The sequence below is a fragment of the Chroicocephalus ridibundus genome, chromosome 13 (assembly GCF_963924245.1).
Source record: "Chroicocephalus ridibundus chromosome 13, bChrRid1.1, whole genome shotgun sequence".
Taxonomy (NCBI): Eukaryota; Metazoa; Chordata; class Aves; order Charadriiformes; family Laridae; genus Chroicocephalus; species Chroicocephalus ridibundus.
This window is the reverse complement of record NC_086296.1, coordinates 7,657,890-7,684,719: the sequence shown is the minus strand read 5'-3', so window position 1 is coordinate 7,684,719 and position 26,830 is coordinate 7,657,890. Positions and strand designations below refer to the sequence as shown.

At 40.4% G+C, this 26,830-nt stretch overlaps 1 protein-coding gene across 2 annotated transcripts in view; it reads left to right on the top strand.

Annotated features, from left to right (window-relative positions):
• TMEM132D (transmembrane protein 132D) overlaps nt 1-26,830 on the top strand; it is a 264,248-nt gene that overhangs the window by 215,060 nt on the left and 22,358 nt on the right. For both annotated transcript variants that reach the window (XM_063351404.1, XM_063351403.1), the window contains one exon: nt 6,273-6,416. In XM_063351404.1, coding sequence (XP_063207474.1) covers nt 6,273-6,416 — 144 coding nt within the window. The remainder of the gene's footprint in view (nt 1-6,272; nt 6,417-26,830) is intronic.

Sequence of the window (26,830 nt, the reverse complement as noted above, 5' to 3'; positions counted from 1 at the left end):
GGAGCTCCTGCCGTACTGAGGAAAAAAGGAAACTGATTAAGTAGCAAGTGCTTAAATTAAATGTGATTAACTTGCTTTTATATCCTTCTTTCTCCCATTCCCAGTGACTTCAGATTTCACTCTGCGCAATGAAAGGCGCACACACTAAACCCAACGGCTAACTTTGAACTTCATGGCAGTCTCTTCACATTTTTGCACTCAGGTTTCACCACCATGTCTCATACTTGCAGTATTTCAACTTGTACTTGCAACTCTTCTATTTGTATTAAAGGCCTCGCAAATTATTTTGTGTTATTTCTGGCCACAGTTCCTTAATTCCTTTGGATGCAGAAGAATTGCGGCTAATTTTTCGTATTTTTTTTTTTTTTTTTGTGCATCCTAAAGGCTTGGAAACCACAGGGCAAATAAAGAGATCAGAATTCTATTTTATCTGTTTCAAGCTTTCAGACCAACTACTACAATATTTTAGGACTGAACTCAAGCTGTTTGCAAGCTAAGAGCTGACAATAATGTACTACAACCGAGGAAATTTGCTTTGGAGCATTTTCAGTTCCTCTGCGCCACCGTGTATCTAGCCCCACCAGCTGCTTCTAAAACTTGTACTTCAGCTGCCATAATCTTATCATTAAAGGTGGATTTAAGTTTTAAGAACCAACGGACAAACCTTTGTACTTGCAACCAGAAGCTGGGAGATGACTCTGCATTTAAGGTGCAAGCTCAGCTTTACTCCAGCGCTGGGTCCTAATCCGGCATAATCGAGTGTTAGACGGTGTGAACTCGCAGCAGCTCCTTTGGAGAGATGCAGCTCTTTGCTTTATTGTTCAGCTGCTGCTTTCTGACTTTTCAAATCCTTTCTATGTTGTTGTTTTTGTTTCCTATCCTTGCGGTGATAACATGAGGAAAAAAGCTGAATTTGACCACATGCATGAGGATGTCAAGCATTTAGACTTTATTGGTTTAGAAGCTTACTAAATTTAAACAGAAGCATTAACATGGCCTTAGGCTCTCTTGACAGTTATAAACTCTTCCTTGGGGGGATTTCTGTAATGCTTTCTAATCAGCTTAAGGAGTTAATTAAACAGCTGTCACTTAGCTTCTTAATTCTGAGACTTGATGCTAAATAAGATTTGAAATTAGTTATGCATGACTGGAGCATGGATTCTCTGATATAAATAAGATGGCTGCTAGCTGAAGAGGAGGAGGATCTAGGCCTTTTTTAAATAAATAGTGACAAGATTCAAGGTGGTACCCTGGCTTAATGCTCTACAGGCTGATTAATAGAAAAGGAAAAAAAAAAGAGGAAAATGGAGGATATTAATGAGTGCCAAATGGGGTGGATTTTCAGGCAGCTACTCATTCCCATTTGGTGGCGTGCCCCGGACTTCAGGAGATTTCAGTGATCGTTTTATTCTCTTTCCTAGTGCAGCCTGTATATAGTAAACCTAAAAGCCAAGATACTTATTGAAAACAAAAAGGAACATGCTTGATTTTAAAAGTTAAATATTTAGCCTGCAAAAATATATTCCACTACTATAATAAAAAATGTAACTGGAGATCTGCTGTGCTTATAGAGCATGTATTATAGTGTTGTGAGGACTTTTTAATACTTTTTTCCTTGTGTATTGTTGTAGGACAAGTACTTCTTCTCCTGAAGGGTATGAGCTGCAGATCAGTCCAAGTTATTTTGAGGAAACATGTCTGCAGGTCTTTTTTGAACACAAGCTGGTGCCGTGCTCACTGCTGCTTGCAGTGTTGAGATGTTTGTGAGGGCTAACAGGGATTCGGCATTGAAATGATGTGTTGAATCATGCTAAAATGCTTTTGGAAAAGAGTGCTGACAGGTAGAACTCAACTTTTCTTTGTCACACAAAGCTAAGCATGAGTTAGTCATGTATTTATTTCTTTTTAAAGTCATTATTAATACAAACATTAGGAAATATGTGTGTATACGGAGAGAACTAGGGGAAGAAAAAGAAATGCCTTAAGATTTATGAAGATATTGTTAAAGTCCTTTCATTCACCTCAGGAATTATAAGGCAAGCGATGTCCAAAGGGAAATTGAATTGCAGGGAAGCTACCAATTAAAATTGAAAAAACTAATAGGTTCTTCTGCATTTCTACTTAAATAGATGCTTACTGTGTACAGCCTCTGAATACGTTTCTGCTGGAGGGCTCAATATGCTCAGTTATTTAATATGAATCTCTTCAGTAGGCAAAGAATGCTCACTCCAGAATCTTCTTTAAAAGTATTACTATTTTTTTAACGTGGTAGCAATTTCAGAATAAAGATTACCTGGTCTTCCATTTCCATTACATGGAAAAAATGTTTTTCTCTGATTATTGTTTCATTTTATTATGTGGGGGGTTCAGTGTATGTGAATTCTAGAGATAGGCTATGTAATAGTTAGAGAAAGTTCAGCACCTTTTTAATAGCTGCTCAGGGAATCAACTTTTAGCTATTATAATATTTGGCTATAGCTTTGCAAACGCATAACTACTCCCATCTTGCAATGCCCTGACATCATATCTGCTATAATCTATGTTAGTTATGGATAAAGAACATAATATTTCTTCAGAAGATTCCGTTATCACTTAAGCAGCAAAAAGCAACACTTTTAAATTAGTAACTATTTAGATTTATAGCTTTTACGTGCTGAGACTCAGGACTATAAATCTCCGTATAGCTAAATAGGTATCATATTTGTTTCCTCAAAATGAAATAATTTTTATATGCTTTCACCAGGGGAACATTAAGCCCTTTCTAGCCATTAAACAAATGACTGAAGAAGCATTTTACTCTACCCCCACTGTGTAAACTGGTGTAAATGATTATTCTGCCTCTATGTTCAAGGGGGAGATGCAGACCAGGTGCCTAGAGAAGTCATCCTCCAAGTCCATGCACGTAGGGCTACTGAAAACTGCAGAGTATACAGCTCAGTTATTCTAGTGTAGATTCGCGCAGCTTCGGACCACTACCAGTTTGCTTTGCCCTTCTTGTACTTCAGAGAGGTGCTGGGGGGATTTGTTTTCCTGGGACGACAAGTAGTTGCTAATAGAAGGTCAGCAAATCGCCACTGACATTTGTATGAACTCCAGGCGTTACTTCTTGCCCCCAGCTCCCTCGTTTCTTTTGCAGAGAGTGGGGACAGAGGTTGTTTTATGACTGTCTAAGAATCAGCGATACTGTCACATGCTGTGCATTGTGCTGATGTGGACTAATCACATTTCTAGAAACAATTTGTTTCTGAACATAGATCTAGAACATAGATACAGACAAAGCCTACAAAACTTTGAATCTGGGATCTTTGATTTTGGACAAAGACAACATAGGAATTTGCTTCCTTACCTTAGAATTGGGTACAAATACACTCATCTCCTTGGATTTAAGTACTCTCATTAAAGTCGTTGCAATTATTCACACAATTAGGTTAAGTACGGATCTGTCAGGCTGTAGCCTGAGAGGGAAAGCTCTGGGGCAGGACCTGAGACCAAGTTACTGAGCTTTGAAGCCAACTGAGACCCTGGACATGCAGAAATTCCCTGTGGATTAGGTGTGCTATGCACATGCTTTTAGGAGGCAGCTGAGAAGGAAAAGAGGGTAGTGACAGTGAAACAGCCGATGTGCTAAGTAGCCTGGTTTTGCATGCGTTTCCATAAAGTGGCAGGCACCAGGTAGAATACCGAAAGCCAGCACTTTGAAAATTCGGAAACTGGAAAGAAATTCATGAAGCTTGTGAGAATCATTCTCAGTTACTAGCTCTTACCGGGGGAAATTACATTTGCCTCTGGTAAGCGGACCTCATTAATCACACTGTTTCAAAGGCTTGGTTATTAAGCTTCCCTTTGCTTTATAAAATAATTGCAAGGGTCATACTGTAATGTATCAGCCGGAGGAAGAAGGCCATTCCTGCTTGGGGGAGCAGGTCTCTTCAGCTTGGTACAAGGTGCAAGTAGCTAGGCGTGTGGTATGGCCTCTAATAGTCCCAATGAAATGAGATTCATGCCCAAGTGTTTGCAAAATCAGGACCTAATGCCTGGATTCTGTAATTATCGTGGATGCTTAATAGCACTTGTTCTGTCAAGCTGCCCCTGTTTGCAGCTCTGTGGAGCCTATAGGAGAGCGACAAAAGTATCTAAATAAGCTGTGTGCAGTAATTGCTGCAAAGCCCAGATGTGAAAAAAAAAAAAGAATCTGGAAACTTAATTGCAAACCTTTCTGAAATCTCAGTTGCCTGAATAACATATTCTCTAGTGAGAACAAATGTGCAGTCAAGACAGAAGGGCCTTACAGTACAGGCAGATATTCTCACCTTTGTATGAATTATAATTTCAAAATATCTGAAGGGCTTTTGTGCTGAGGGAGGGAGAGGATTTTCTTCTTAAGTTCTCTTCTTGTGAAATCCTATTTCACCCTCCCCTAAAGATCATGGTGAGGATGGGGAAACTTTAGCAAAGCAGCTATCAAAAGACCAGGACGGTTTTGTTTTTTTTTTTCCTTTCTTTCTTTAAATATTGCTTTGAGTCTGAATAAAGTGTCTCTGTTTCTTTAAGTAACAGGAAAAGGTCTTTTTGATCCATATCCTTTAGGTGAGAGAAATCCCAGCTTCTTCTCTTTAGCCCAAGAGGCAGTAGGGGGAGTCATCATCTTCTGGTAACTTGGTTTCAATCTCCCGCTTTGTTGTCTTCCACAAGTAAAATCAGGTCAGTCTCAGAGCTCATAGCGTGAGCTATTTAGATAATGAGAACCTAGCACCTGGGGGGTTTGGAAGCCTTTATTTCACAAGAGCCAGCTAAAATCAAGAGCCTCTTGTTCTACGGGATAGTCTGTGATTCACAGGCACAGTTCCGAAAAGCTCAGAGGCCTTTCCAGGAATGAGCAGTGTCTTGCAATGGGGAGCAGAAGAATTCAGACACCAATTTGTGCTCTCTGTGTATCTTGGTACAAGTCAGTGATATCTGCTGTGCGAGACTGATGTGACACCCAGGTAACCGAGAGTGCTGTTTAGTCTCATGCTCTTCATATAATCAGAACTCAGCGCTTTTAAATTAGACGTGATACATCAAACAGAAGGAATGCATTTTGCAGTAATCATCATCACAACAATGACATACCAGAGGCAGAGCTCATCTTGCTTAAAGAACCCAGGCCCTTCTCAGCATCCTTCCTTTTTTTGGGAGAGAGTAGTTTAGCATAAGCCCCATTAAAAGCTTGTGAACAGTTGTGAACAAGTGCTTGCTCACCAGTACCCAACAAGAGCCAGGATAAGTCCTACAAAACCTGACGAGGGTCTGATTCTCCACAGTCCTGTGGTACATACAGTCATTTATGCAGGACCAGGATGGTGGCACTCTTAAACTGATTCCCTAGGAGGCAGAGCAGGGGAAACCAGATTGTATCTGCCATGACAGACAGTGCCGCTAGACCATTTTAGAGGCTGTGAATTGGGAGATGTAGATTGAATCTACCAACATTGCACCCCAAAGAGCAGCCTAAAGCCTGCCTCTAAGACTAGGGTTGTTTCCATACACATGGCCAGCCTGAGTGTCCGACCAAACGTGCAGTCAGGGGCTGTTCTAGAGCACACCCGGCACGCCAGAGGGATTAATGTGCTCTCAGGTGGCTTCTGGAGCAGCTGTTATCCCTGTGCAGGCTGTCCACAGGCTGGAGGTTAGAAAGTGTGCATATTGCAGAAGACAACCCCCACTGCAGGGACTTGTAAAAGATCACCCAGAGGTTTGGGGCAAAGTGGATTTCTGACTGTCCTCAATCCAGACTTGTGCCCTAACAATTATATAGTATTTATTTGGTCTGAATATTGTCAGTATTTCTCCAATAGTGTTATAGAATTTCAGTATTTGTAGAAAACATTTCAGAAAACAGTTTTGTGGGTAAACCAGCAGGACTTAAGACGTTATTTTTATGTGATCAGCAAGACCATTGGCGAGCTCCTCAGGATGGAGATTTTGCTATTTCTGGATGCAAGGTACATCTAGTTTATGTGGTGCAGGGTCATTCCTTGGGTGCTGAGTTGCTCTGACACTTGAGCATTCATGAAATAGCAATTAGGGTATGACAAATACCTTAACAGCTCTGAATCAGAAATGGGAGTTTGGTTCCAGGATTGAAGGGAGGAAATATTTCTTTCCTGCCTGCTGCACTTGGAACAGTGCTTGGCATAGCCATTAGAAATTAAAGCAAAGCTAAATCTAGGTGGTACTAATGAATTAATGGCAAAATATATTAACTAAAGGGGCTTTTTTTGGTCTCTTAGGAAGCAGAGATCCTGAATACAGCTATTCTCACTGGGAAAACAGTAGCTGTCCCTGTCAAAGTGATCTCTGTGGAAGATGATGGGACTGTGACTGATCTTCTGGAATCTGTGGAGTGCAGATCATCAGATGAAGATGTCATTAAGGTAGGATCATACTGCTCCATTACACGAAGGCAGAGGACCTGCAAAACAGTGGTGTTCTCTAATGTGACAAGTTCTTTGATCTTCCTAACTGTTCTGCTGCTGGAAGACAAAAGTTTATTATTGCCGTTACGTATAGATTGGTTCAGTGGAGCAATAAAACAAATACAAAATTGCACATCTTCTGTCCTTCATGTCAAATACTTGAATTGTCTGTCACTTCCCGCTTTTGCAGTATTTTTGGAGTTCAGTCTGCCTTTGCCTTTTGCTTTTCAGCTATATGGGCTGTGTAGGTTCAGAAATGTTGTCAGCTGATGTTCTAGAGAAGGAATTAATTCCTCTGAAGTTGGTTTGCCACATTAGAACAGGAGCTGTATGGCTCAAAGTCTGGGTCTCCTCTTGGTACTGACTCAGTAGTGTATTGCAAAGAACGTTAGCTTTAAATTTGGCATTTTCTTTGGTCCTAATTGCTACTAGGGAGCGTGTTGGAAGGAAGGAAGGAAGCAAGCATGCTGGCCACCAATCATGGACTGGGAAATACTGTATAAGACACTTGACCAGTGGATTTACTCCGTACAACAGCTCTATAAGCCTAAACTTCCTTGAAAGATAAATGGCAGGCAATAATACACTGCTGCTCTTAGTGTCACAGTGTCACCTAGCCAGTGGTGAGGAGAGAGCTTGCAGGAATGCCCTTAAGGGCCTTTTTATTATTGAAATCTGAGAGTCGGACTGGACCCTCAAGAAAATTTCTGCTTCTTGAAGGCTTTCAGCTCGTACCAATATTACTACCAAAAGCTTGTAAGAAGTCCTGCATATTCCCACTCATCTTGGTTAATGGCTAACACACATCATGGTAGTGGAAGGACACGGTCAGCAGTGGTGATTGTGGGAGATCACGGAAAGTATTCCAGCATGGTGACAGAAATGTTGGCTTGTCTACGGCAGCTTTTCTCTTTTCACTAACTCATCTGTGGCTGTCACTTGAGAAGAGGAAATGAGAGACATGGCTACAAATAAAAGTTAAAATTGAATTTTTTTAACATAACCAGCATGTCACAAAATGATTACAAATACTACAGGCCACCCCTCCGGCTGCTGGAAATCACTGTTATCCCATTAACTTTTGTGAACTGCACCATATTGAGGACTCGGCCTTTGTGAAATTTGCCTTAGCCTAAAGCTGACTGGAATGCTAAGCTTTCTCCCTCTTACCTTAGCTCATTTTAATTTGGATTCAAACAGCTGAGAGTAGTGTTTAGCTCCAAAGCAAGCCTCCCTGGGCCCCAGTAGCTGAAAAACATTTTTTGTCTTCATAAGCAAAGATGAACGGTAGGTACTTGGTTGTTGCTGTCGTATGGGAAACTGCTGGGAGTTTGAGACATACCTACAAGTTTAGTAACTTCACGTCACAGAAGGAGTGACAACTTGGAGTAACTGAAGAATAGAGTTAGGCATAGGTTTAAATGATCTTTCTTGAGCTGTCCCTAAACAGATTTTAAATTCTTTTTGTCAAAAAATTGGCATTTTTACACTTACTGGACTTGTTTTAAGTAATTTCTTCATGATAATTTCTTATGCGCAAAATGAACCGGAACATTTTCAAAGTCCATAATTGTTTATGTTTCCCTTTTAGAATCTGCTCAGGGTTTCTATTTATCTGAATAGCTACCATGTTGGTATTTTCTGATTTAATGTGTCTTTCTGGCTGTCTTAATAGAGACAATTTTTGCTTTTGCGAAGCCCTTTTGAATCTGGTAGATCTGCCAAATATAGCAAACTGTTGGACTGAATCTAGGGTTAAAAACAGAAAGAAACTATTCCGCGTCCTTGTGTTGTGGAAGTCAATGGACTAAGTCTTCACTCATTAACTCACTCATTATCTAAATTTTTACTTTTTTCAGAGAACTGGAAAAAAAGAATTTGAAAGCAAATATATCATTTGGAAGATATCTTAAAAATCAGTTTTGTTTTCTGAAGGTTTAGTTTAGTAGAATGATTTGGCGTATTCATTGGATATTTGTGTGATGGTTTTGTCTGATATAAATCTGCAACAGTTTGTGGTATACAATATGCTCAGCTCTAACCCTGGCAAAAAGGTTAAATTGGTAGTACTGCTTAAGTGTATATCTATCATTAATTGTAAGTACATGAACATACCAATAAAGGCTCAGGTACTTAATATCATTCATATAAATACCATTGCACAAGGATGCTAATGATGGGCCCTGTGTCAAAACAGGAAATCACTAGCCAGAGATCGAGACATTCTGGGCTTCTGCAAACATCCCCCTATACTCCCTACTCCTCCGCAGTAGGAAGGCAGGTTTCAGCAGCATTAAAATGGGTCACCAGTTTAAAGTCAGCTCTTAATTGAAAACGTGTCTCTGAGTTTCCAGTTTACCTGCTCTGTTTCAGACCAAGCCTTATTCACAGACATCTTATCTAATGAAGATAAAGATATATAATTACTGGCCAGCCTTCAGCATGCAACAGTAATTAGAGTTTCTGTTCTCTGGGCATTAGAGTAGTTGAACATAAAATGGAAGAAAAAGTCTGCTTAAAATGCCCCTTGAAATATAAAGATTAAGATTATATTTCTTTGTGTCTTTACTGTTGCTGTTTTTCAATGCATCTGTCATGTAGTATCTAACAGATTGATTACGTCTTCATGGCTTAGCCTTTATTCCTATTTTTTTGGTGTTGATTAATGATGAGTTTAAATTCATTTTCCTTGCAGAATGAGGATACCTCATTCTTTTAGTTTCAGGGGCTGCATTTATTACTCACTTCTTTCATCTGAGACTTCAAAGAGCTGGACCACATTCTGCACTGACTTGTTTTTTGCCAACCTGCATCTACTTGAACTTGGTTGAATAAGTCAGGAAAAAATGTAGTCCGTTGAAACAATATTTTTATTGAAAAATGATTATCTGAAATAATTTCGTCCACCATGACAGAGTAACCACACCAAAAAATGGAGGCATGTCATAGGCTCTGTTTCACAAATGAGGATTCTGAGCCAGTTCAAAGTGCTATGAAGAAGTTCTGGCCATTGAATTAGATGGTAAAACTCCTATTGACCTCATGGAAAAGAGAGAGACTGGCGAGCAGCCTGTTTTCACTGAGTTGTTACTATGGTTTAAATTCTCTAGATGATCTAAATCAAGAATGAGGAGAGAGGAAAAATCAACACCTTTTAAGCTTTCATTTTGAAAAGGCATTTCCATTTCAAAATGGCCATTTTTTCAAGACTCAACAAAGCCTAAAAGTCTCCAAAGCAACACTTTCCAATACTCTGGGTTTTCAATTTGAGTTAATTGAAAATCTGCATTTTGGTTGCCTTAAAATAAAAACACCTTTAGGTTCATTTTGTTTCATCAGTTAACTAAAAATTCCAATATATTCTCATCGCTGTCCAGAAGCCACTTGCCAGAACATCGTGAATGGTGCCAACACTGGGAACAGGATACAGTTTCTCTGGCCCTTTTTTATATTACACTGTGTATTTTGTAGAGGACTGCATTCCAAATCTGCATGTTATCCAAAATCATGTGCTTTTCTAAGAAAATGCCTTTAGCTTATTTCCCTCTAGAGCATCTTGTACTTTTCTTAGATCTTAGATCAGGATGCAAACAGGAGGACAGTCATACTAACTTTTGTCTGTGTTACAAGGAAACTCCTGGGGCAGAGGGAGTGCAAGGAGGGTTATTGCTCGTGGTATCCTCTGCACAACCGAGGACTTGCCACAGAGCCGCGGGGCTGTGTCCCTTGGGCAGAGGCCGTGCAGGGTGTTCCAGTGTGGCCTCCTGCTCCGAATTCCCCTTTCCCAAAGCAGCAGCTCTACAACCAGTTCTGGCTGCGGGATGATCCCCTGGCATTTGTGCTTGTCCTCTGCAGGGTCTCATCTTTCTGGCGTTGAGTGAGGAGCAAAGCATTAATGTTTTGTCCCTGCTTGCTCTTCATGAAGCGGCTCTGGAGTTGCAAAGCCAGCCTGCTCCAGCACAGCTGCGTGGTAGGAAGCTGCTGCTGAGCCAGTGAAGGGTTGGTGGCTGCCTGTGTTAGAGGGAATAACAAGGCACTTGGCGATTTGTAAAATATTACTGCAATCTTTCAATAACACTTAGTATGGTTTTATCAGTGGCAAAATTTTAATCAAGTGACAGAATTTACAAAAAAACCCTGAAGCATCAGAGCATTTAAAATAGCCTGAAGCAGACTTTTTTAAAACATTAAACTTTTAACAGCTGTTTCTCCTCTTCTTACACTGGTGCATTTCAGGGAAAAGTTAAATTCTTCACTCCACAGTGGAGTGACAGAGTAAAAAATCAAAGGGAGAAGATAATCAGGACCAGGATTTTATCTGCTCCGTAGTTTAGCATTGGCAGTTCCAGTGCTGCGGATTTCACAACCATATTGCTAGTGGCAGTCCATTTGATATCCTTTTTACAACACATTCTTGGATGCATGTGATTACACAAGTTTTCAGCTCCAGCTTTCAACTGGAAAAGAAAACCCTCACAGCTACAGGTCAAAGGCATGGGCCTCCAAAGTGGAGGTACTGCAAAGATACATAAAAATTTTAAATCAAGAAGAGTATGAAGAATCACAGTTTACCTGTGATCTTTCGAGTTTAAGCCGAGCTAAGAGTGACTTGATTGAGTCTAACAGCTCACCTCAGTCAAAAGAGGGCAGCCAAGTGTTCACCCTTTCCTCCTGAATTAGAGCGGGGAGAGGACAGGAGAACACATCCTGCAGCGGGGGCAAAGCAAAGCGGGAGGGCGGAGGAGTGAGGAGGAGCAAGCCCCGGTCTCAGAAGCAGTGATCTGTTAAGCTAGCTAACCAGGACGTGCAATACCGCATTCAGGTGAAGTTGTCGCATGGGTTTTGTTCACCCAGGGTTCAGAGGACCCAAACAGACAGACAAAGCAGACGTAATCAGTATAGTTTGTTGAATGATATCAAAGAAAATACTTTCCCATCAGCAAATGTGATTTTGCCTAGATTGAGCATTTGCACAGAATATGGTTGTGTAGGGCTGAATTTTATAATGGGAAAATAAATCTCTGCCTCGAGGGTTGGGTGAAGATCGAGTTCAATCTGCCATGGTTTTCCACAATATAATGTGGTTTTTCTCACCAGCTGAACTGCCTTATTCCATCCCAAATAATTTTGATCTGTCTTGAAACAAACATTTGATTTAAGTCAGCAAATGGATGTTTTTATTTTCTGCGATGTCTAAACATTTCATTTTGATAGAAAATGATGAAATCGTGTCCTGTCATTTCAAGTCAGTTTCAGTATTCCTGACATCAGAATCTTTCTGAACTTTTCACCTTAGGATGAAGCAACTGTGAAAAAGAAAATACTTTTTTCTGATCTGCTCTTGTTACCAGGAGACAGGACAAACTCAGAAAAATGCACTATCAAAAATAAAAGTTGTAATAATAACTGTTGAGTTCAGCCCATGTGCTGTTAACATTGGTTATAAAGGGAGCAGGGACAATTTTAATCTCTCGCTGGTATGAAGAGCAGACATGGCAAAGATGAGTTCTGAATGTAGAACTGATACGAGTCCCACAGCTCCCAGCAATCATCTGAAACTCACCTAAAGCTGTGGAAGTTACTGGATTTCTCTCTTTTATATTCTGCCAATTCATCATTCTGTTGTGAATCTTGAGAAATAACAAGGTTCTATGAAATTGTTTGCCTTTTTGTAATCATCTGTACTGAAAATCCCCATGCGTCTGGGACAGTTGCTGTTGACTACAATTCCTTTATATTTATGAAAGGCTATAAGCATATAAGATAGAAAAATTCTCTGTAACAGAAAAATGTAAATAATTCCTGAATTGAGACTTCCTCAAAATTCTACAGAAGATACCAAGAAATCTGTCTCTCTGTGCTTAATGGGAAAGAATACGTGTTCTTCTAGAGGCACGGATGATAATTTATTTCTTTCTCTGGGTATTTCTGTTCCTTCATGGGAAGGAATATGTCTATTTCCATAAAAAGAATGAGGCAAAAATCTAAAGAATATCCAAACAGTGATGCCAAAGAGGATCTGAGTGAGAAATTCTTTTGAATAATGAGGCAGGAATCGTGGCTTCCCTTCTTATTAGTTGCTGATCCGAATTGTTTATGAAGAGATGTAGAGTCAGATAGTAGTCAGCTGGTGAAAAGAAAGAAATTATAATGACTGGACTTGCAGAGCAGCTTTTTTTTCACAGGTAGATAATTTCAAGTTTCATATTTTATATTTTGTTGGGTTTTTTTTCCCCTGGAGTTGGAGAAGAGGTTGGAAAAGATAGTTCAGTCTCAGGTTCTGGAAAAGGTAGTTCAGTCTCAGAGCCTGAGTGTTTGCATGAGGTGACTGAGCAGATCTGATCGCTTGCTGAACCCAAAAGATGAATGTCCCTAATGGATGAAACAATTGCTAATGTGTAATTCTGTGACTGTTTAAAACTAACTAACATGGAGCTGCCATCCATGTCTTTCTGCTGGCCATGAGCGCAGCTGAGTGAAAGTGAATCAGTTTAATTTTTTTGGTGAATGAGCTGTCTGCTCAGCTCCCTGCTCCCCGACTGACTTCATTTCAGATTTTCATGATGCTTGTGCCAGCACTGGGAAAGACGTGACAGCGTAGTGCGAATCGGTAGCTGAGGGCGAGAGATGGCCAGGAGTGCTTCGTTCTAGCGTATATTCACTTAAATGATGGCATGTGAAATTGTGGCTTTGCACAGGCATTCCCATGCTGCCACATCATTAGGCACCATCCATGTAAAAGGCTTATCCTGGCCCATGTGCCTGCCTGTGAATCCACCCGGTGAAGATGCTCAGGAACTATCATGAAGAAGATCTTCCAAGTGGCTCACCTATTTCTGAGTGTCAGGTTTGTCCAGTGAAAGGTACCCATGTAGGAATGTCGAAATCACCTTGCCTTTCAAAGGGGATTAGGGACCTTACTTTTTTTAGCTGCTTTCAAAACCCAGCTCGTTGTATACTGAATCCCAGTATTGAGAAGTGCTCCATCACCTCAGTGAAAAGAGATTGGTTGATCTCTAGAAAAAATGTGCTGAGGAAGTAAGGAACAGACAAGCTGAATACAAAGGAAAATTCGTTCTCTTCTTTCTTCCACTGGGCTAAGGCAGCAGTGCATTACTGAAGCACATGATGTTACACTGATATAAATGAAAGCTAAATTGGGCTCAGATTGTCCAATAGCACCTGTCTCCAAAACAGGAACTTGCATTAATCATTATAAGTTGTGATTCTTTCCCTTAAAAAGTTCCCTTTAGCTTTAAAACTCTTTGTGATCTTCAGTTCTAGTGACTGTCTGCCACTTTCTTTTAAAAGATGTGGTATTTATAGCTCTTCGTGCCTGTTCTAAGCCATCCTCCAGACCATGACACAAAACTGTGTGATGCTTTATTACCGTGCAGTAAAAAGTTAAAATATGCCACATAAATTATTGTCTTCTCAGCCCAAGTTAGGATTTTTACGGACGTTTGAGGTACAGCATAGCCACTAAATGACTTTGCTTTTGCTTATGATTTGCAGGACTGTCCAGATGTTGTATTAGCTGTAGAAGGGACTGGTCCTATTAAAATAAAAACATATGTGACAAGATATTTTCACCTGATTAAAATATGCTTAGATCCCGTGACTGTATCAGTCCTGTAGTGATTAATATTAGCTGAAGATTAGGCTGGTGATCCAGAGTTAATAGAGAAACTGCTGGTCAGATCAGAAATATCCTGAATATTAGCTATGGGATGCTCGGAGAACTCCTAGAGTTATTAGAGGCAATTGGAAGAACAAGGGGCTTATTTAGGATGCACATATAGGAAGGAAAAAAAGAGGCTAAGAGGTCGAAAGGACATAATGAGCCCAGGACTTGTAATCAAGTCCAGTTCTCTCTTCTTCATTGGTAATGAAGAAAGGGAGTATGCTCTAGTGGTAAAGCCTGGGTTGGGATTTTAGGCATTGCAGATTCTAATAAGGGCTCAGTCTGCATACAGTGTATGACTTTTGATTTTCATTTCATTTGCCTCTGCCTTAATAAGACCGGATAACAATTGGATAACCCATTGGATGGGTTTTTGGATGCTGCATTGAAACGTGCTGGTTATAGCGTGTGCTCTGGCATGTGCTTTCAGCTGTGACTTTTGTGTGCTTTTGTGATCTTTGGCATGTCATTTATTTGATCTGTCTCAGCATAGACACATACAAAATATACATAATGGTTCTGAATTACCTTGACAGATAAAGGGTATTAATGCTAAATCCTTGAAAAATCCTCTGAGATCTTTACATAAAATGTACTATCTAAGCATCATCATTATGATAGTTAATAACATACATAACCCTAACTAGGACAGAGCGCACACTCTTCAGGAAGCACTCCTGTTAATTTTAACTTAATCACAGCACATAAAAATTACTGTCATGATAAAATACTAGTGGCTGAGTAAGGACTTAGAAATATTTCCAGGTTTCTTATGTAGTAGAGTCTGTGCAGCTCTGCTGACTGAAGATTCCTTCCCTTTTACCCACCATCTGGACCATTTTGCATTACTTTCTACCTCTTTGCCTGAAGCTTAAAAGGCAAGGACTTCGTACGTCAGGCCACAAGCTAAATGAATTGACTTAGGCGAGGTAAGTTTCAGGTCTTTGTGCCTGAAATAGGGTACTTTTCAAATTATTTTTCTATTCTGTTTTAGACAGAGAATCACACTCACTATTTACCAGACCAAGGATTAACTAATAAGGAGAGCAGAAATGTAAACACAAATCTCGAGGGTGAACAGTCCCCTGTGGTATCTCGGAGAGCAGTTCTTGAATTTCTGAGTGCAGAGCTCTTCTAAATTCAGGAAGGAATCTTCCAGATCAATGTCCTGCTACAGCTGTAATGGTGAGACATCTATATCCACAGAGTAGGTTTTCTTGTCTTTCTTCCCTTCCATATACATGCTGGAAAATGAATCTAGAGACAGTGTACGGGAGGTGATGTGTCCATCTTTGGATATACTTCTCCCTCCAGTGCTTCTCTCCATTAGCGGCTGTTGTCACTAACATTCGGCTAGTGATCCCCAGCCCACCCATCGTCTTAGCTCAGCTTCATCTCTCACTCCTCCTGCGGTTCTTCTGTCTTGGCTATCCAGCGGTTCCATACTGGCTGTTGCTGCTGCTTTTTCTACTTTTCTGTGCTTGCTGCATCGTAAATATTTTTCTGTGTTTCTGCCCTTACCTGTCTTTTGGATTGCCAGTTTTTGACCTTCTTATATCAGTCCTATTGCTAACCTTTTTTGAAAGTTCCAGAAAATAAAATATCTAGTGGTATTCAAATGTCTCATAAGCACCATTGGCTGCATGTCTAGATCCTGCAGTTCCTTATTTAAGATTTGCAGAAGAGCTCAATTTCCACTTAGGGAGCTAGGTGAGCTTCAGCAGAGAAAATGTATCCTATGAAGGGCCAGTTAATCTTTTTCCAGGTATGTTTTTGGTGTGGCATAATCAAATTTTAAAAAACTGCTATCCTTAAATAGCTCAGAATGTTTTGAAGGCAGATGTTTTTGCATTGTTTCATTCTGTCAAGTGCCGTGTAGTCCTGGCTTGTGCTCTCAGCTCTTCCCTGGTTTTCCATCATGACTTTTGCCTACCCATCTATTCGGTCTCTTTGTGGTCACTTATAAAATTGACATGGTACTTCTGAAGGATTTCCAAGAGCATGAGAAGGTAGACAAGTAAAATACATCTGAAAAGTACTTTGAGATGTCAGATTACAAAGAGTTATCTGTGTCCAGTATATTATCAGAAATAATTATCTGTAATAGTTCTCAAGCTTTACACATGTGACAGGATCTGGTCTACTGTCTTTTCTAAGATTGTGGCACAGGTGTTGTATTTGATTGTAGGACACATTACTACTATTATTTTTCCCACATCAGCTACCCATAGAAACGCCGAACAACTTTCCTGTTTTAGCCTTATTTTGCAGCATTGCCTTGTTTAACCGGTTATTAGATGATAAGCCTGATTTTTGAAGCTATTTAGGCATTCAAATCCAATTAATTTAATTGGGAATTAGAAACCTAAGCACTTACAAAAACTGGTCTTAATGGCTCTTCAATTTTAGTTAAAAGTATAATTGTGTATTTAGAGCAGGTGGGTATTATGGAAAGCTGATATTTTCTCCCAACTTATATAATCTCTTCCATATAATAACTATTAAAATAACCTGATTATTTGTGTGCAGGTAATGATTTTGCAACTGTAAATGGTTTTTGTTTGAGTAAATTTAGGGCATCTTCTTTAGACTTCAGGATTTGTGTGCCTTCAGCAAATTCTTTTAGCATTTGTGAGCATATGAAAAGCTGTTGTAGTGTTTGAGATTTTGTGCAAGACCTGGAGCTGATGCCAAAATGAAACCTATGATCATGATGTTCCATTATGTGCTCCATTTCATTCTACTAAAAGCCAGAGAGGGAGAAGTGAAACTTCAGTAATGAAGGGAAAGTATCATTTGCATCTAAAGGCACAATGGCTGGGCACTAAACTACATTTTATGCATTGTCTATAAGCATCAGATTAATTGCACTTGACTATCACTAAAAAAACCAATCAGGGCCAGTCTCACATGCAACATACAATTTCTCCTAATGATTGGATCTCATTTCTGCCACTGAAAATCCAGAGTTAACCCAGTGTAGTTAATGGGATTGCTCTGCTATTTATTTGATGAAGAGAAAGTCTAGTCCTCGTTGGGGAATTTTTTTCTGTCTAAGCACAAGTCTCACCGTCCCTGGATGGTTTAGTTTGTCATTGGCTTAATGCTGAAAGCAAAGATCAACCAGAGCCATTTTTAGCTGTTTCAGTGCCATAGCCATGAGACAGCCAATGTTTTCCTTGAAAGTTCTTCACACATTTTGATAATGCTGAGCTGAGTTTCAAGCTCGTAACAAGTCTTGAAAGCAACTGTGTCCCTAGGGCTGAGAATTTCATCACAAGGAGTTCACACAGGCCTGCAGACGGGATAAGAAACAGCCCCTCTGGCAATACAGTTGTATGTACTATACTAATTTTTGAAGACACCTTGACAAGTAGTTTTCCAAATTCTGCCCTTTGTTCCCAGGTTAAACAATGTGTGTGTCTAATCTCGTCTCCTGCTCTCTCTCCTCTAAGTAAATTCAGCTGGGCTGCATTCATTGATATTTATTTCCTCGGAGCTCAGGCTGCTAGGAAAGCTGTACGTAGGTATGAGTAACCTCATCCTGTACTTTTTAGTATCCCGATCTGACAGTTGTCATCTGGTCTCCAGCAGGGCTAATTACTGATACGAGTTTTCTTTATGGGCTGGTTGGTTCCTTTGTTGCTGTTGAGGCTCTGAGAAGCTGAGCACATAAAATGAGACGTTAAATGTGATAACATGTGCCCAACACAGAAAAACTGGAGAAAAGATAAATCAGCAATTACTAGGGGATGTGAATGAAGATGATCACAAAAGCACAGTAGATGGGAGAGGGCTTCCTTCACTCAACAGCACAGAAAAGAAAGAAAGAAAGAAATAATCTGTTATTGTGCTGGTGGAGGGGGGGTCCACATTGGAAAGGTCTTGGTCTCTTTCCCACTCAGTCATCAGCAAAAGATGGGTTACCTGCCTTACGCACTGTCAAGGGTGAAATGATAAACTGTTTACAAACTTCTAGTTTAAACAATCATGTTTAATCATATACTTTTACCAGAGGCTGGTAAAATAGGTCAAGAGGATGTCAATCCGTTAGGGCCATAACCTGCCCCCTATTTTACAGTGGATATCACCAGGTTTGGTAATAATTAGCTTTGTCTGATCTGTCATTTTTTGTTTATTGAAGGGTTAGAAAAACAGCTTGATTGTAAGGCTGACGTTTTCAATGTGATTTAAGGTCACTGAGCTTGTGTAGCCTAACAGGAGTTGAGCACTCAACTTCAGGTTTCACTGTGAAATATAATTCAAGAGGTGAATTTAAGTGCATGATCAGGATGAAATTTACACCATCCCTGGCAAGGTCTGGCAGTAAACAAGTGATGTCCACCAACCCTAAAGTAGAAAAACTCTCGTCCACCAGCCAGCTGCAGTTAAGTATAGGAAATTCTGCTGAATCCTCAGACTTACTACTCAGCTATAATTACATTTTCCTTTTGAAAAGGCTTTAGATTCAAAGTCCTCTGTTCAGAGGTCTGGTATCCAGTCCTCAGCCTGGTATCTGCAGCACACAGATTGGAATTAAGAGAGGCATGTTTATGTCTTCTGGAACCTGGTCCCTGGGTAGACCAGTTTACTGCTAGCAGATTTCATGGGTGCTTCAGGGCTACCCTAAGTTTTAATGAGTTTTAATGAGCTAAATCATAACGAGACCAGCACTCAGGCAGACCTTTCTGGAGTTTGGTATGTTTTTTCTTCCTGGGAGCACCCTCAACTTGACTCTTTTGTCAGAAGCTGACACTGCAGTTACTAGTCCAGTTATCTGTAAGTGGAACAGCTTATATGATTTCTTTCCACTTTATGGCATGAAAGGAGTGCAGGTGGGCCAGAGCTGGGCGACCAAGTTATACCTGAGTATATATATCTCTGAGGATACTTGGAGATACTCCCTCCTCAACAAAGAAGGAACATAAGGAAAAAACCTGCTGAAAATAATCTGATTCTGCCTGCACTGGTATGATTGTAAAACAGAGGCACGCTACTCAGAGTGCTTTTCTTACAAAGATATAAACCAGTATAAAATGAATGCCAGCTTCCTGGGGAATGGGGCACCACCATGATCTCCCACTGTCTAAATGTCTGTTCAACTAAACACTTATCCAGCTAGCCTGAAGCTTTTTGTGGTTACATCAAGTCTTTAATTTGTTAGAGTTGTATTTTTCCCTGAAAAATTTTCCATCTTTCCAGGAAAGAGCAGTTTCTAATTAAACTCCCGCATAAGTCCATTATAACTTCTGAAGTCATTGGGACAGGGAGACAAAAGAGTTGTAATGATTCCAATATGTAAATATAGATGTGAAAATTTGTTTGGAGAGATGGAGGTTAGAGGCCAGATATCATGAAACCAAACACAAAGCTTCTTACTAGAAATTGAATCAGTGCATTAGTTATCATGGATTTTCATAAAAATAAAATAATAATACACATTCATGTTTCGGTTCATAAATGTGAAGTGACAGCCTATGAGTTAGCCACTGAAATGATATTATAGACCCCCAAAAGAATAATAGAGAAAATTGAGAAAGCAGAAGAGAGAGTTGAAATAGAATTGGGCATTGGCATAATTTTAAATCATGAAAGGGAGACTGATTTAATGAAAGATATGAAAGTCAGAAACTCAAGGTGTTAAAAAAGATCATCCTCTCATCTGGTAAAGAATCCCTAAGGCTACACAACATTTAGCTGAACCAGCCAGATTTACTTAAAGTAGATGAACTTTAAAATTGTATGAGAAATAACACGTTACAAGGGAACATGCTTCTGCAGTACACACAGTCTATTAAGAAGTTGTGCAGAAGAGGAAGAAGCTTACACTGATCCATTGGAAAATTATCTTTGCTCGTAAATTTTGTCAGAAGATTTACAAGTAGATACGTGAATGCGAAATTGTTGTAATCCAAAGAGCGTAACTAGCAACATTTACGTGCTAGCCTGCTATGAGGGTTTGGAAGAAAGCAGTTTTGGTGAAATGAGTTGGCCAGGCTACTTCTGTGGATCGTATTTTGTACATAAAAAGCAGGTAGGACAGACACAGATGCCACGTGAGGAATGTCTCCATCTAAGTGTCTGCTAATGTGGAAAGACTTATTTTAGCTTGTGAAAGCCTGTGAAAGCCTTTCAGGATTCACACATACCCATCTATAAGTGCAAAGAAACTGAAATCTCCCTTGTCTGCACATGTCTGAGGGAAGAAGGCTCGAAGATCCAGATGAAATTGTGCTAAGATCTCCTCTCAATATCCGAGAGTGATAGAACAAGTCTTTTTTTTAGTACTGCTTTATGCACAAAAACTTGGAAGCCAACAAGTGTAGCTTGGTCCCCATCAGTCCTATAGGCGTGAATAACTACACACTGAGATTTCGCAGCTATCATAGTTCTGCTGTAAATATCACATCTTTGCTTTTCCTTCTCCCTCCATTATATGGAGCCCTGCTTTTCAAACAAATAAAAAGAAAAGTATTAGGGAGCCTCTTAAATTTCGTATCTCAGATCACTGAAATATGTACATATCTACACAGAGATGGGGTAAGACACAGCAGGGAAGAGCCCAGGGAGGAACTATACATATCCTATAATCAGCTTTTCTCTTGCTGTGATGGGATTCTGCATGGTGAGGATCACCTCTGCTTCTGAAAAAAATTATGAATAATCTTAGCAAGTCCCTCACAGCATTTTCCTGAGGCAGACAACCCTTATTCACCTGAGGAGTAAATAGTGAGTTTAATAACTCACCTAAAAATCTCACAGCAAATAATTCTTGGAGAGGTTCAGAAGGCTTTGTGGAGCCCGCTGAATGCCATCCCACACAGAGAAGCGCTCCATCTTTTTCAGTCGTACTCTCCCTGGGAATGGGTGAGTGGCAATCATCAGATACATACAGCTTTTTTCATAGTAGGTCTTGAAGTTGAGTGCAACTGAGTGATGGCACAAGTGGGCTTCCAGCAGGAAAGGGAGGAAAGCGGCAGGGCGCCAGCAAACCTTGCAATCTGACACTTTGAAGCCGCAATGACAAGTGCATGATTAGCGAGCGACAGGGATACCAAATGAGCCCAGTCTTTGCTCTGTTTTAAATAAAAATGGTAAGTTTATGAGGAGCTGGAATTGGGATACCAGGTTGAGCTCAGTACAATTGCAGTAATATTTAGCCCTTGTCATCAGTTGTCTACTCAGCCCGCTGATGAGTGTGAAGGACAAAACCAGAGTGAGCTCCTGCCAGCTCGCTGTGCTGAGAGCTTGGCATTAATATGTACATTTTTCCAGGGAACTTTGCATATAGTTGAGCTGTCCAGTTTGTTCCCGTTCTCTGGAAACCAAGAGGAGAGGGCACAGATGCCCAGCTGCTCCAGGTGCCTGCAATGTAGGCCAGGGTATGCTTATGCAGGGGACTTGTGCATTAGCATAAGTGAAGCACTAAAGACTGAGTATGTCTGGCACAGCACCAACACAAATACGTGAGCGTTGCTGGGTTTTGGCCATGAGGTCGTTATAAAAGAGCAAGTGTATCTGTGAAATGCCAGAGAAGATCTGCCAAGCTGCACTGTCATATCACTTGCGTGCCCTGTAGAGAAGTGAAACACTCATGTATCCACCTAACTCTTGAACTAGCAATTCCTGAAGAGCCTCTCTATAAAAACAGCTCCACTCATCTTCCTGGGAATTTCTTAAGCTAAAGAAAAAAAGTCATCTTAGCATCCTGCTAAAAGTAAGCAAAACAACTCTGCTCTTTCATGTAGGGGTGTGTGAGGGACTCAGACCTCTAACGTAGTTCACAAATGTGGACGTTCGTTGCCAAACTAAAAAGCACCAGCCTCATGAATTGCACTTTGACAGGTTTCTTCCTCCCCTCTAGCTGTACCTAAAAAGATTAGCTGGTGCTGTGGTAGTACTTCTGGAAGCACTGCTTTTGGGAAGACAGTCTGCATCCCCTGGGCTGATGTGTATGGTCTGATTCTGAGCTTAATTAGACATGAGTCAGTCAACAAAAAGGAGTCAATGCCCCAGGTTTGTTGTAAAAAGCAGTGGTCGTGCATCCTTTGTGGTGTAATCCTGACTTCCAGAGGGGAATTTTCAGCATCAACTAGGAGAATTTGATGTCCACTTCTGATCACTTGGGAACTCAACACCCAAATCCTTCCAGTGTCCTCGAGAATCCCATCACTGTTACACAAACCTGGAAGATTTTGTTTTCTAATTATAGACCATCCTTCACTTACAAGGCCAGATCCAGATTAAAAGGCTTCCTCATGGCTTCATCTATTTTCCTCTTCATGTCTTTGTTGCCTGTATCCATAATGCATGCATGGACTTGCTCTGCTTCTTCCAGCCTGTGCTGGGAGAGACAAGTTGCTGACTGCTACGGTTCTTCCATTATGTGCCCAGAGTTCATCGTAGGCTTCAAATGGGAGTCTGCTGGAAGAGATCCAGCTACTAAGTACACAGTCCCACTCCTGCTCATTCCTGTAGCTTCAGCACCCTCTTGTCTTCTCATGAAATACAACTTCACTGGGGCTTCTTGACCAGTTATGCAACTTTGTTATTAACATCATCAATTCCTAAACACTGAGAACACGCAAGATGTGGCAATACAAGAGGGTGGTATACTTTCAGATGGAGTCTCTTTCCCATAATCTGGCTATTCTTTCTTCTTGGTTGTTTGAAGATAGTTCAGATACCAGAGTTCAGGACTTCCCTTGATTTAACAGTAAATAGATACATGGTATGAGTGCTTCGCAGGATGGAAAGAGTGTGAAAGCATTTGGAAGATCAAAGCAGCATGACTCCCATTGGAGTCAGTGGGGAACAAGCAGCTAAAATCTTACAAAATACTTTCAAATTATCCTCTTCCTTCGATTCCCCATCCTCACTGAAACCAGCTCCTGAAATGTTTTATTGAACACGTTCCTCTTGTCATTTCTTTGAAAGTGAAAGAAAGCTCAGAGGAACCGTAGGCTCAGGTTAGCAGCAAGATCAACTCCTTTTCACTTGAAGGCCAAATGGCACCTAGACTGCACTGCCGTGTAACCCCATTAGCTGCAATAGGGCTGACAGGTTGAGAGCTAGAGTACAATTTGGCCTTTTTTTTTGGTTATGGTGAGGAAAGCTGATGTTTTTCTAATCTTATACTGACCCTGAGCATGTTTTAAGAACTGTATTTGCTTTGCTGACCATTAGCCCTGAGCACATCATAGCCTAAATGCTGTATATCTGTTCTCTAGTCTTCTGCATTGTAAGAGCCATAGACACAAGACAGACATTTGCTCTTACCGTGTTTATTCCTGTCTCTTTTAGTACATTTATATTGTGGTAGCACCTACATCTCCCAACAGCACTGAGTCTCAATGACCAGGAGCTGCATTCCCTATTAGAGACTGTCCTGTGACAATCTGAACAGCTATGAATAAAACATTAATTCAAGGAACGAAATGAGCAGAAAACAAAACATTTTGTGAGGTCAAATGGCAGAGATGAAATAAAAACTGCATCTCTTTAGTCCTCACCTGGACTTCGGTCCATTCCATGAGTGTGTTTTCTGTTTCATAAATTTTTCTAGAATATGTTTCTGGGAGGAGATAGTTTCTGGCCTGGCTTTCCTATTTATGCTAATTATGGCTATTTTTATGATTTGGTTGATTATTCTCAAACGTTAGAGTAATGAGGCTTCATTTCTAGCCCCAGATAGCATTCCCCAGCACTTTGTGACCATGGGAGAGCTATGGAAACATTTCATTCCTTCCTTTGCACAATGAGGATAATAATATGTATACTATATAAATATGTATTTATATGAAAAAATGCCCACACAGACATGCACACATGTTTATGTCATAAACACCGAGACTTCGTTATGATGTGCTTTCCAAAGTGGTGTTGGGGATTTTTTTTGCAAAATGCTGAGACGCTATTAGGTAATAGGAATAGTTCAAATAAAAAGCGTTCATCATCATCACCATTGCTGTTATTATTTTATTAGACTGCACAAAGAAAGAGACACGGAAATGAAACAGTATTGATCCGTAGTAATTTAACTGGTCCTAAATTAGGCCTTTGTTTAGTTGTATGAGGAAAACAGGATGCCTTTGCTCCCATCTTTTTAATATGTTTTTGCCTTGAATTTTCTTGATTTAATTAAATGCAATCAATTTTCAGGCAACGGCTTGTCTTGCACATCAGAATATTTCACAAAGTGACGTAAATTATCACCATTATTGCTATAAATACAGGTGAGAATAATATATTTAGCATTTTAGCACTTCTTATAAGGAAGAAGAAAGGATGAAATAACATTTACTTCATGCACTGCAAACTTATTTAATTGCATTCTAGCAGCATGAATTATGTTGCTACAAAGACTTTAGTTCACTCCAGGTCATCAGAAAGGGTGCTGAAAACTGCAGTCTGCTTTTGTCTTCCACCTAGAAGTTCAGAAGGGCTTTAAGGCTTTCTCATGGGTTGCAGTGTTCTGTCTGTTAGTGTGCAAAATATGTCTTCCAGTACCAGAGGATATGGTTTGCTTTTGTGATCAATATTGAATCCAAGGAACAAAGATTAAATATTTGTTTCCCTTTTAACCCAGAAAACCTACATTTCTTGTAGATAATACACATGGACTACAGACAAGAGAAGTTTTACATTACATATCTGAATATATGGCTTAAAAATCACTGAAATCCTCAAACTGAGCTGAAAGAAACAGTATGTCCAGCTGCGGAAAACATTCCTGACGGTCATTTGTCTAAACGGATCTTAAAAATTACTGCAGATAGTAATTTTGCCGTCTTCCAGTCCTCAGTGATCCCTAGAGTTGGAGTTTCTGATCCTCTCTAGCTCAGATCCTTTTCTTCACTGCTGTCACCAACCTGATTTTTCTCCACCCTGTACTTAATTGGTTTTACCCAACTTTATATTTTGCTCTTACCTTTCTGGAATTGCATCTATTTATTTCAGACAATTTTCTACGCTCTCAGGATCATTTTGAATTCTAATCCTCTTCTCCAAAGTACTTACAACCCCTCCCAGCTTGGCATCATCTGCAAATTTAATGAAATTAATTAAATGAAAATTAAATGAAAGACTCCATTGACTTCAAGGGGCACTGGAGTGAACCCAAACTGCCTTACATCTTTAAGAAGTGGGTCAAGTGAAATACACTTATTGCTTTACAGGCCATTTTTGTAAGGGAAAAAGACAGATGCATGCTGAATAATTCAGGGTCGTCACTGCTGACTGAGAGAGATTTAACTAATTTGTCAAAATAATGACCTTTGTTCTCGGTGGGGAGCAAGTGGGTTTGGATTATTTCTGTCCCCAGAGAGTTGCAGGAGGAGCCTGGGTTTAGTGCAGCACCACACAAGGGGCTTGTTCAGAGACGTAAAATGAAAGGTAAGCATTAGTAACAGCGGTGTTCGCAGATGGTGGGAGGCGTGGCAGAAGGATGATATTTTCCTTTAAGCCTGATGGAAACAGCGCTGCTGCTCAGTCTGTGGAATACTTGGGAATACCAGGACCACTCCTGTCCTGTTCCTTCTGTATGTGTGCATGTGTACACGCACAGGCACACATCTGTTGATTCCCTGGGCATTGCGAGCTCGGTGTCTTCCTTCAATGAGTGCAAAGAGAGCGTGTACCTAGCAGAGGGGCAAGGACAGCCAGCCCTGCCTGGCGCTTGGTTGATAACAAGCAAGCTGCAGTGAGGAGTTTGTTAAAAACAAGCGTATCAGGCAGTGAGCACCCCGCCATGCCAATCTGATGCATCTCATGCAAACGTGGTCACAGGCTGACCTCCGCGTGTCACAGCTTACCAATGTGAGGGGCAGAGATTTTGCCATTTTGCAGTCCAGCGTGAAAGCTCATTTATCTGGACACTTATCTATGTCCAGAAATAGGCAAATGGAGAAAGAGAAGGTTGTGTTAGCGGGTCAAGTGAGGACAGAAATCCCCTTGTTGCTCAGCATCCTAGCCCACAACTCCAGTGGGGAAGGATACTCTCTCCCGTTCCAGTACGAACTTTGCAATGACTTTTACAGCAAGTGTAGTTTGGAAAACATTCTTTGGCATTTCAGCCTGTCTGTGTTGGCTGATGCCAGTTTTCGTCTGGCACTTATGTATTTATGGCTGCTGGTCTGCTGTTGGAGCACAATCCTGCTTATATATGTTTCTCTGCAAGTGAATTTTGGCTAAAAAAGGCATAGGTCTCTTTGAGAAATTTTTCATGCTTTGCTGTTGCATTGTTTTTCTCCAGTCACTGCAAGGTGTAGGCCAACTTTCCAGAGCCTGGCATGCATGCATGAGTGTATATATATTGCAACATATTTTTCCTTTTTCTTCTAAGTGGTGATGTTGGATATCTGAATACTTGCCCAACGAATAGAACTAGACTTTGCCTGTGCAAACTCAGTGTCAGAAAGAGGACTGAATCTTTAAGACTTTTGAAGTCATCCTATTCCTACGATGGAAATCTCTTTGTCCTTGCAGCTCTAACTTCGAAAGCCTGACATTGCTAAATATGTTTCATCTTCTTTTCCCTGTGTTGGAGTGACTGAAACGCAGTGCCCTTGCTCAGAATGGTGTCTAAGTTACAGAAGTAATTTCAGCGGCATTTGGTCATTGGTTTATTAAGTACCAGCTGAGACATGGCTTAACTCAAGGAGTTGCCTGCAGATCTGTGCTTGTGGGA